Source organism: Nymphalis io, chromosome 11, assembly GCF_905147045.1.
Source record: "Nymphalis io chromosome 11, ilAglIoxx1.1, whole genome shotgun sequence".
Classification (NCBI taxonomy): Eukaryota; Metazoa; Arthropoda; class Insecta; order Lepidoptera; family Nymphalidae; genus Nymphalis; species Nymphalis io.
In genome coordinates, this window is record NC_065898.1 from 6,322,188 (window position 1) to 6,334,768 (window position 12,581).

Genomic DNA, 12,581 nt, shown 5'->3' on the forward strand with positions numbered 1-12,581 from the left:
TCATTTGAATGTACTCGCTTGATTCATTACAATACAATACGTATACAAAATATAAATGCAATTTTAATTATGATAATCGTTCATCGCAATCATAAAAAATATTTACGATTATGTTACAACAGACTTGTCGACATATCTTTTTTTTTATAAAAAAAATATTTGTTTTGTCGTTCTTTAACCATTAAACTATATTTGCGTAACTGTAAAGTTAAAATAATTACTTTTTCTTAGCTTTTATATAATGTATAAAATATAAGGGTACTGATATTTTATATAAGTTTATTATTTTAGTTTATTCATTTAAGTTCATAAAACATAACATCTCCTCGCTCATTCTATAATCTCAGTATCACAATGAAATACGAACAATTCAATGTTTAATTAGATTACAATAGAACGTATATACAATAGAATTGTATCGAAATATTATGAGGACAAGATAACATAATATTGATACCGAAATACGTTAATTATGAGCAATGTATAAAAATAAATCTAAACTAACATATTTAAACCCATTTATTTTTATTAAATTTTTACCGGTACATAAAAATAATTAGCCTTATGTTTTAGCAAATATGCTTTCCGAACCATTGCAATAAGCATTTATGCTAGATTTAAAAGTTCATCGACTTATTTCAAGAATTATTTATTAGTTAAAATATTTTACAACGATCCCTCTCATCCTTCATCGTATTCTCAATAATCGATCATTACAAAAAACTAATTAGTACTTACGATTGTATTACAATGGGGGTTTAGCAATATGGATCTTGGGAGTAACCTTCACAATCAAATTTAGTGATTTGGCATTTTAAGTAATTACCTCTGATCTGATGACAATAACGTGTGGGCGATACAGCACAATAATGTAGGCGTGCCGGGCAGCCAAGCACTTGTTTTGCGATTACGTCACACAAATGAGTCAGTGTGGTCATAAAAAATAAAAACTGTAACATAATGAACTAAAAAATGTATTTTATGAACGTTTGTTATAAATATTTTTAAATTCTTTGACTATATTAACAAGTAGTATATTAACATAGTCACTTTACCTCTTTAAAAAGAAACGAAAATTAAATAAAACAATCCTCTTTTGTACATTTCTTAAAGTATTATTTTTATCTAAATATTGTGCAGACTATCTTTTAAAAATTAAAAATGAATGGAATATCTAATTAAAAAAAAAAAACAATTTAAAACTCCTAAAACTTCCATTAATAAGGTAGGTATCTATAATTACATTGAAAGAAATTGATTAGTCAAGAGAAACACTTTAGTGACAAAGGCCGTCGGAGTCGAAGACATTGGCCATCATCCTTAATTAAATTAACCGAATAATTAAAGCCGCAAAAAAAAAATTGAAGTAACTTGTAGCTATGGGACCGTAAAAGGACTGCCGCCGTCGCGTCGGTCTGGTTGTCATACAAAAATTATAATTATATAAAGTTGTTTTTATCCGTTGTTCTCTAGTATAAGGCGTTAATTTTTTTATGGATGCTATACGCCTAACTTTTCTTATGACTTGGTATGTCGTTGGTCTTGTCACTGCTAAGCCCGGCGTCCGACAAATAAACCCCTGGTTGGACCAATAATGCTATTGGGTTTTTCGGTCAGGACATACTCAGTAGCATTAGCTCCATGGAAATTTGCAATATTCCCTCGGTGCATTGAGAAGCACTTAAAATCACTTTGACTTACGTTATGCATTGTTGCACTATAATTTGTTCTGCGCATTAGAATAGTCTTTACTGAAAATGGATGCGGTAGCCGAAATCAGTCAGGAAGACATCATCATCAGTTATGATATATCAATTATTATGTAAAGTTATGGGAAAAAATGTAAAAGATTAAACCCTGTTTTGTTATGATAAGATAACTTCCACTAGCGACAAAATAACTGAATCATTTTCGGCTAATCGAATTAAACGGGCAAATGCTAATAGTCATGCAATGCGGTCATTATTTGAACAGTATTTTCGTTAAGCATTTCGTCGCTAATTAATGTTTTGCATTTTCTTGAGTAATATTAAATGTAATCTGTTATTATTTTTGTATTAAATAACAAAGTACTTATTGTAGAGATTATATTGTGTCCCTATGTTTTGCTACATTCATTATGGGTTATAAAACCAACAAAAAAGAGGTAAGCAGTAGTATGATAAATTATATAACAGTTTCTTTAAAGTGTCATCAACCCTAACCTCAACATATCGTTAAATATTCGAGTGCCGTTGATACAATCTGAATCACGAATAGCCTTATAAAATGAGCACAGGTTGCAGCGGAACTTTTAAATGAATACTGTACCATTTTGGTTACTACTTCTCATAATACTATGTAATCTTATATAACAATTCGTTAATATGATGAAAATCATACTACAATTAGCGCACCTAGCATGAAATGTGTAAATATTTGATAGGTACTACATTTCATTCGATCACATGATCACATTTAATTTCTACTTGCCAGCGTAATCCGGTTATTATAAAGATTGTGATTATAAGTCAATATTCACAACAATGCAAAATCAAAATATATATGTTACCGGTTCTTTATTAAGATCATATATAAATAGTATATTCACTTATTTTAAACAAAAACTCAATTACTTAAAGTTACTTTTCTTTTTACGCGATACTTTTCTTCTTCTTCTGCTCTTCCAGCAGCAAGATAGGTCGCGCATATCGTCAAAGTCGCGGATGTTACCTAGGCACAAAACCGCCGACACCGAAAAGAATGGTAATGAAGAGATACCTACACCTACAGTATGTGCTGCATAATGTTAATGACGATAATAGCGCTCATATTGAACGACCCTAGAGACAATAATTCAACTCTGTATAAAATTATGTTATTAGTTTTTCTTTTAACAAAATGATCAACGCTAAATTGAATACATTGAAAAACTAATCTGGTGTTCATATGCAGTTCGCATAACGAACCTCTCTATTATGTAGTAGCATTATTTGGATTTTTTTTTACTATTATAATGTGAATATTTCGGCCTAAACGAAAAATATGGCGACATCAATATCAAAGAAACCTGAAACGGTGGTGAAGCGGTGGGAAAACAATGCCTGTAATCACTGAGAGAGAGTTACATGGGCACTCTTCCGGCCCATTAGCATTGAATAGCGGCGCGTGCGCATGGCGCGCGTATCATTGTCGCGCGGCCGCCATCAAACCCACACTGTATCAATCCGCCAAGCAATGCTCTTCGTATAATGTATTGTTCTCGATTAAACATAATGACCACATTTTATACAAACTTTTCATTCCATCATCGATATGGACGCTTGCCTTAAAGTCAAAGGCGTGAAAGAAACGATTACATCTCATTACACTTTATGAATGCTTCGACTTTTCCTGTGACGAAATCTAATCAGATACGCTTCAAAGCACTTTGTTGTAGATTTTTACGTATATTGCATACGAAACAAAAAAGGTTTCTACATTGTCTATTACATAATATACATATCTTACATTTATAATTCTACTTAATACAAAATTATATGACTTACCGGTAGCTCCAGATAATCACCAATACTATATTTTGCAGCACCTCGCCTTATGTCAGTCAATGCTGCGAAGTGTTCATCACGACGCATTTTTCGCCGCAACAGCGCTCTTGCATATGGATATGTGGATAAATATTCTCCATAAGCATCCAAGAGTTCACCCAGAAAAAGTTGTCTCAGCAAAATATTGCTTTCATTCAATTCATTTTCTGCTGGCGGAGGTGGTAGTTCGCGGCATTTTAGTAAATCTGGTATATTTTTCGGAATAAATGAACTAACTCCACTTGTGGATTCGCAAGAAGTATACGCACCCGTAGAATTACTTGAACCACACTTCGAAAATGGAAACGCAGATGAGGTTCCACTTTTCTCACTACTTGCAGAACTTTGTCGAGTAGCATTTGACTTTTCGTAAAAATCCGGATATTGCGGTTCTGAATGGCATTCTGTTGAAGGAGAAGACTCTTCAGCCGCCATATTATTATACACTGTATTCTTTATGCAATCGTATAGATCTTCTATTGATTCATATGGTGTCATACTTCCACAAGATTCGCCCTCATCATCGCGTAAAGTTTCATAAATCTCTTCGTTACGTCTGCTGACTACTGGTGTTAAGGCAGATTCAGATCGACTTCGTTTTACATTCGGTACTTGATCGTATCCAAAATCTGTAGGATTAAGGAAATCCCACCTAACATTAGACCAAACATTTTCTGTTATATCAGCAGATATTCTGTGATCAGCACAACATTGGCCACCACTTCTTATTGTAACCGTTGTTATGTTGTCATTGCTTTCTGCTGTAGAATTATCGACGGTAGAGTCACAATTACTATCGAGTGGAATGTCAACGATTACTTTACGTGAAGAACAAATCGAAGAAGTACTAGATCGATTGTCATCTTCTAATTTGTGACTTCCACTGTCTTCATTACACTCAGAAGTATTTACACAAGACAAGTCGATGTCTTGTTGTGATAGTATTCCTTCTTGAAGAAGTTCATTTAATATACTTTTAGATTGATTATTATCTGGGTTATTTATTTCTAACGTCTGTTCTTCGTTGTCCGATTCCTCCTTATTTTTAAGTAAACCAGAATCAATATATTTCCTCATTCTTTGCGTAAGGGCATCGCTTGCTTCAGATACAGATTCAAGGTAGTAAAATAGTAAATGGTATTCTTCTTTGGTAATGACGGCAGCTCGTAGTAGTGGTTTTCCATAGAGTTCAAGCGCAGAAAATAGCGTCGATGCTGCAAAAATGAGATGCGACATGTTAAATATGTTTTTACTTTCTTTAATTGGACGCACTAAACGTGGAATCAACAAATCATATTTGAAAATAGTGTTTGAAAGTAGTTTGCGTTTAGATTGAGTTTAGAGAGCCCATTCATTGAGAAAACCTATATAACATCACGCCTCGGTAGAATAGCCAAAATAAGCCTTGGTTAGTTCCTACAGCTTATTTAACTTAAAAATATAAAAATAGGAGTAATCATTCAGAGAGCGAATAATGCCAATTTTCATGGAAATGTACCAAATCCTTATTATATTTAAATTTAAAACTTAACGATATTCAAATAAAATCATTATAGTCAGTAAATTTAAATTGATTCATGGATCAAGTTCACGAATAGTAAATCTTTATAAAACCACCATAGTACTACAGGAGCGACATAGCTGAGCAACCAGCCTTAATCAATATGACTGTCACGGTAGCTGTATTAGTTTTGCATACAAGTCGTTTCTGCGAAAGATTACCGGACAATGGGACGCGCGTTTCATTATTGCCAAACAGCTTTCTACAAACATCGCTCAGTTGCCAGTGGAATACTCAATATGATATACAATCTCAATATGTATACTCCTAAAATAATACTTTCTTTATTATTATTTCTTATAAATCTATATATTGATTGAGTGTATTATATCATGACAATAATAAATGTTTTTTTAGAAATAAAAAAATGTTTTCCCATACCGTATTGTCAATAATTATTTGCTAACAAATTTTATTTATTTACTCATTAAATAAATACACGAAGAAAGAAGTTAGTACTAGTGCCAATAGAATATGTGAATCTTTACCGATGGTTGCGGACCCAGGCAACACCACTGATATGATATGATTCATGTGCTTAATTTGTGTTTATAATTCATCTCGTACTCAGCGGTGAAGGAAATCACCGTGAGGAATCCTGCCTGTGTCGGATGAAAACTTTCCACGAGTGTGAGTAACCTCCAAACCTTCTCTTTTTAATATTAGAGGGGGGAAAACCTCACCAGGGGGCAGGAAGCTCACCTGATGGAAAGTGGTGGTAACCACCCATGGACACCCGCTACACGGAAGGGCTTACAGAAGCGTTGCCGGCTTTTCTCAAAATGGAAAAGAGGCCTTAGCCCAACAGTGCGACATTTTCAGGCATTTTCTTTAAATTTAAAGGGGGCAAATCCACTGTATATAGGTCTATCATAGTTTCAGGAAATTCTATAGAGTTTCATCAAATCTGATTTAACTGGCTTAATTACTGTCATCTTACGACATGGCTTATCCAAATACCGATGTTTAAATAAATATACGAGTTAAAAAATAGCAAGTATTTTAAAATAAAAAGTATTTTTAAATAGCAAGTTTTTTTTTGTTTAAAAATTGTAATTTTTAGTTTTAAGTTTGGGTGCAATAAAGTGTCAAAATAAAATAAAAATAAATAAGTATTTAAGTCCTGACATGTTAGTTTAGTTTATAAGTTGCGTCCAATATAAAGCAAATGCTAGCTCTAGAAAGCGGTATAAATAAACAATTATAGCTTACCATAAATTTTCTCCCAAGCAAGGAAAACTTCGAGATCCTTTCCGTCCCACTGTGGAGGTTCATGTTCGACTACCAGTACTTCTCCTTCTAAGGACATTGCTGAAGCCCGTGGGTCAACTGGCGCTTTCGATCCTCCAAGAAACAGTAAAGCTGTGGGTGGAGCTGTAGCCATTGTGGGTGGTGGCAATGGTTCGGACAATGGTAAAGCCAATGGTGCTGACAAGGGTCCAGTAGGCGTTCCAGCCAAAGCTACGCCTACTTCGTGTAATGTTTCGCAAACAACTTCTGCAATAGTACTGCCCCCCCATACCGTCACCTGAAACAAGAGGGTTATGTTAATAATATTAAAACACAGATAAAAAACAGAGATTTGACAGTCAATTAATATCATAATAATATGTATCATGCAATACAACTTGTTTGGTTTCATCACTTTAAAATATAACCCGACTTAAGTTGTAATATATAGTTTCTCTAGCTTTATTTAAGAAAATTTTAAATGTCCGATTTTAAGAAATAATCCCCCTAAGTTTATTAAATTATATTGCACTAAGAAATTCCATAATCTGATACCTTAAGTTGAAATTTATTTCCATAATGACTTATAACGCCATTTAGGTACGCAAACAAAACATGCAAGCATTAAAATTTTATTAGCTTTATATAATATGCTTTATTATGCGACTAGACGAAATTTATCTACGGTACAGTGACGTTATTCTCTTCAAGATTTCTCGAAACTAATCTGCTACGGACATCAGCAGCGACACAAAAAACAAACGGCCACTTGAGGTATCTTTAATTTTTTCTCCGAAATAAAAACCGTTAAATAATATCCATATACTTTGAGATATATTAAAATTGATATTGATAAAGTTATTTCAATTTAACGATTGAATAATTAGTTAATTCAAACAACAGTGATATTCTTTATGAATAATGTTCGTATTTCACTCGCGAAATGTGGAATACGTACCTACGCTATTTTTATATTCTTTAAATGTTATAATTATAACATTCGCATATTACTTTTTACTATTCGTTTTACCTGATCATGTTCTCTGGTGACTTTCGATTGTGTTCTTATAGAATTTCTATACTGATATTATAGTCTTTTATAGCTCTTCCCCGCGCTTTTACTCCTGTTTAATGTGTATTATAAAATGCAAGAATAATATAACAATATTTAAAACGAAACAATAATTTGTATTCTATCTATGAATCTCAATAAACCACGAAATCATAGTTATTTACTTTATAATGGCTGATATAGTGGTAAACATAAAGGTACGTGCACTTTAAGTTGAGAATACAGCTTTTGATAGGCTCAACCGATTATGATGTAATAAATACTAAACAGTAGCACGGAATATTTCCAATAATAATTATATTTACTGTAACTATTATTTGCGTTTGTAATTTTTACCCGTTTTGAAAATTACTCCAGACATACAGACGCACAAAAATAAAAACAATAGTTATTTTGATTTTGGGAAATAGCAATATTAACTTAAAAACAACTAAATAAAAAAACAATTAAATTTAAATGACAAACAAACACTTCTATTTTATTTAATTATAATTGTAGATTTCAGTATCATGTCAAATTGTTGATAATTTATTTGCCATTATTTGCGTAAAGCTAAATGTGAATCTAACTCTGAGTTTATATGGAAATAATCATTGGTGTAAATGAAGAAATAAATATTATCATCATAACATATAACATATATTTCCTTCAAAACTTGATTTTGTTAAGACGAAAATATAGCGATAAATAACTTAAGACAACTGATATCACTTAAGTTTCCTTTAGTTTATTTAATACAAACTTTACAAATATATAAATTAATAACGTGAATGAGAGTAAATAGTGAGTGTAAATAGTGTAAACAGTCGTGAACGTCAAAAGAATGGAAAAGTGCTCCTCTCCTCTTGAGGAGAATGTTTGGGTCATGCTTAGCTTATTACCGCGTGTCGCATTGGTGGGATACAAATGTAGCAGAATTTCATCCCACATATGCAGGTTTCCTTACGATATTTATCCGCCAAGCGCGACATCTTTTATGTAATAACGTTTCTTAGAATGTTGAATGCTTTATTGATTTTTTTTTTCATATTTTATATGTTTCGTACAATTTATAATTAGAAATAACTTAGAATAAACCAATTTCAAAGGTGCAGTACTCGATGTCAAACACTTCAAATTAAAAAAGTACAACATTATTGATTAAGACTGTTTTTCCTATACAAACTTATCCCATCTCAGTTCATTTGCAGATGTAGTTTTTTAATACATAGTAGTCAAAGTTCTTTTAATCTAAGATCAAACATTGAAAATATTATTATAAGTATGACTTTGAAAACAGCACTATCCCACCTTAATAATAAGTTAGTATATTTTATTGCAAATCCTTTATATCCTTAAACAAAAAAAAAATAACAACAAAAGATAAACCTCTCGGCATGCAACGTTGTTCTCCGATACAGCTAATAAATGCGAAGAAATCGTATAACACGTTTGTATATAGAAACATGTAAATGCAAGTCTCGAAGGCCTTGACTGTCCGGGTTCATGGAGTTTTTACCGTCCCTCGTGACGTCACGCCCGAGTTATGCGCACGCGCTCCTCCCCGCGCACACATCTGCCGCCGCGCCCAAAACGAACCTACAGGATAATGCGTTGATATATCTTCCACGAGGTAAAAAAACTGAAACGAGCTGCGTCCAACAAGAAGCAGTCAGTTTTACACGGCCAACGCGTTTTGATATTAAGGAACGCGAAGGAAGATCATTTTGTTTTGTTTTACAAGTTAAACCGGCGTTAAATTATCCTTCTACAACTTTTCCGGTTGATGAACACTTTGGTTATGATAAAATAATAAACAACAACTAACGCTTCTCAATATTAAAGTATATTTTTGCTTGTGATAAAAATGCGTATTAAGTTTTTGATGGTAGCTGAAATAAAAAAGTACGGTTTGGGTCAAATTCAACCAAGGCACATAGAAACAATTATGATTTGATTGAAAACAATTTCGAAGGTATAGCTAACACCTTACAATAATAATTATTAATATGCAATAAAAAAAATCAATTACAGACAAAATAAATCTACTCACGTTTCCGAATATCTTCCGAGTATTTAAGCAATATAAATTCTTACGACTCTACGCCTAGTTTCGATCAGTTTAGTTTCTAACCAGAGAATTAAAATTTGTTTTTAAGAAACAAATAGGCAGTCAACGATGAAAATGCTATTCATATTTATTTTCACTGATGACATTTATTTAGAAAATTATATAGACTTACAATATTTCATTTATTATGAACGTAGTATAAGTAAGCAGGTCCTTAGAGTAAATCGCTTTAAATAAAGTCTAATATAAGTATATTATTAATATAGTAGTAATAAGTCCTAATTACTCCTAAGCACTCTGAGAAGCAACATAATAAAATATCTTCCAAGTAAACGAAACTTCGACATTTACCTAAAAACTTGATAATAAAATAAAACTGATGAATTTAGTACAGTTCACACATTAGCTTAAACTAACCCAAAAAAATTCTAGAACAATCTTGATAGTGGGTCCGAAAAAAAATGACACTGCGAAAACGGAATAAATACATACTAAATTGAGTACTTGTAATTTGATTTGAGATTAATTGGATTTCATATTAAATATATTAACAAGATACTGTTGAGTCACAAAAATATAATCTAATGAAAAAATAAAAAAAATAAATGTATTGTTGCTCTCTAGTTAAATTAAAATTAATTTTCCAAAAAAAGTGATAGGTGATATAATACATATATTTTGTACAGCTGTAACTGTATACACATACATACATTAACAGCTAAAGGGATAAGAATAAAACTGAAAATGTATGGTTGTTTTGTATAGTATTTACAAAACTAAATATATGTATAGGTACTATGTTAACTTAAAGGTACGCTCGGTACCTCAAGGTTGCGCTCTAGTAAAGTATCTAGTATATCGAGTAAGAATTTTTTTTTTTTGTATCGGTAACGAACAGTCGTGCTGTTGGTATTTTGAGGTAATTGAACGCACAGGATATAAAAAAACACTAATTAACAGTTTCGCACAAAAGAAAACTTTTAAGAAATATATAACCCTGATATCATGAACACATGAATAGAGTAATTAAAAGTAAGAAAGACACACTTTTAACAAACTCTTTTTTCTAACAAACTCTTTTCTGTTTACAATTCACAAATATGCAATGTTTTCTTCATTTAAATTATTTTAAACACCGTTATCAAAAGAAATGCCATCTAGTATTGAAATGTTGAACAAATAAGATATTCAACAACGCCATCTCACGCAATTTTTGTACATTATTTGTGTACAAGTTAACTTTGTTGCGCTTCAACGTGATATTCATTCTTAGATGTAGATGGCGCTGTACATTTATTTGATTAAATATAAATATTATTTCAAAAGAAGATTACAACAATTAAGTCATAGTAACGGTGATACATTAGATTTCTAACAGATTTTATATTATTCTGAAAAGAAGCCTCGACTTATACAGCTAATGTTCTCATTCGCTTGTAATGAAAAGTGAGGTACTTTTTTATAATATACTTATTACAAACTTAAGTACATAATAATATATGTATACTTCCAGTCTAATTATTATATATATATTAATTATTTTATGTCTTTATATTTATATATAGGTCAGTATTAACATTAAATTTGTCAGTATCATTCGCACAGTAGACAAGAATCATGTTCTAGAACAAGTGTCATGAAAGTGTTTAGCCCTAATTGGATTTAGAAAACGATCGATATGTTTATTTTCACTCATAACTCTGGTTTCCATAAGTACATCTACAATTATTATTACGAAATATATTAAACGCCGCTGTTTTTTAAAAGTTTTATAATTTAAAACATAGATCGAAAACAAACAACCAAAAAAGAGACAAATTTTAATTTTCGACAACATTCATCGTTGTTGATTCATATAAACTCTTAAAATAGCTTAGTTAGCTTATAATTTTTAGTCTAAGTTTACTTCTGTTCGTATTTTCGAGATAAAATGTGGGGACTTAATTGATTTGTGTTTTTCTTTTAAATAATTTATTATATTAAAATTATATTGATTATTAAACACGCGATAGTTTACTAGTTATTATTAATTGAAAACTAATATCAAGTTTAACTTTTTTATTTTTGTAATTTCATATTGTTATTTGTATACTGTTTTGTAATTATTATGTAATACCTATACAAAAATAATTAGTCTATAGACGCAATGAGATTTTTTTATTTTTCCACAAACCCATCAAATTTACTAAGAAAAAAACGAATAATTAACCAAATTTAGTTACTTGACATAGTCATTACTGTCCCTGAATATTTTTTTCTCTAAGTTAGATGACATAAATTTGCTCTTTCGCGATTGCGAACACTTATTCTATTCTTTAGATTATAAATAAAAATATTAAATAAGCCCAAGGCACATAAGACTTTTGTAAAATATTACATTTACCATATTGATCTGTTTAGTATAGTCGTTAAATACCAAAAAAGTTAATACAAAAGCTGACGACCTCTAAATCCAAAACTGTACTTTAGATACATTTTGCAACACCTACGGATTTCCTTGGATGCCGAAACATCTAAGATAATAGTTTTCATCCAAAATCTTACAAAGACTTTATAAAAATAATAAATATCTTTATCGCACGTAACGCAAATAATAAGCGTAATATAATAAATAAAAATAATACAAAGGGCGGTATCGTCGGTACTGATCCCACTTATAGAAACTTGCAAAAACACATCGGCTGAAAAGATAATAAATATTTATAAATAACGTATGAAAGGTCCACATTGATAAAAACATTAATTTATTCTTTTGTCATGGTAGATACACAAATAACAGTTTGCCTAGTTTGTCTCTATAAATTTACGCGAAAAACTCAAAACCTACTGTGGGGGTTTTGTTTTCCGCAATAGATAGTTTGTTTCTCGATGTAGCTATAGACGTAAAAATTCGCGTCGCCTGCTTTCATAGCGTGCGTTATGTAAATCGAGAAAGTGATGTGACAATGATGTACAACGGATTTATTCTTCACCAATTGCTCTAAAGGAAACTGCACGACACTACATTAAGTCTACTAAGGTATTCCTGCTTGAGCAAAGCCGGGTACTATAGTTATGAGTAGCTATAAAATACTCAAATTAACTATAATGTTTAACAAACAG

General features: G+C 31.4%; 1 protein-coding gene across 1 annotated transcript in view; it reads right to left on the minus strand.

Annotated features, from left to right (window-relative positions):
• LOC126771706 (uncharacterized) overlaps positions 1-12,581 on the minus strand; it is a 109,635-nt gene that overhangs the window by 66,185 nt on the left and 30,869 nt on the right. Inside the window, exons 2-3 of the mRNA XM_050491727.1 lie at positions 6,340-6,655; positions 3,528-4,780 (exon numbers count right to left, since the gene is read on the minus strand). Coding sequence (XP_050347684.1) covers positions 3,528-4,780; positions 6,340-6,655 — 1,569 coding nt within the window. The remainder of the gene's footprint in view (positions 1-3,527; positions 4,781-6,339; positions 6,656-12,581) is intronic.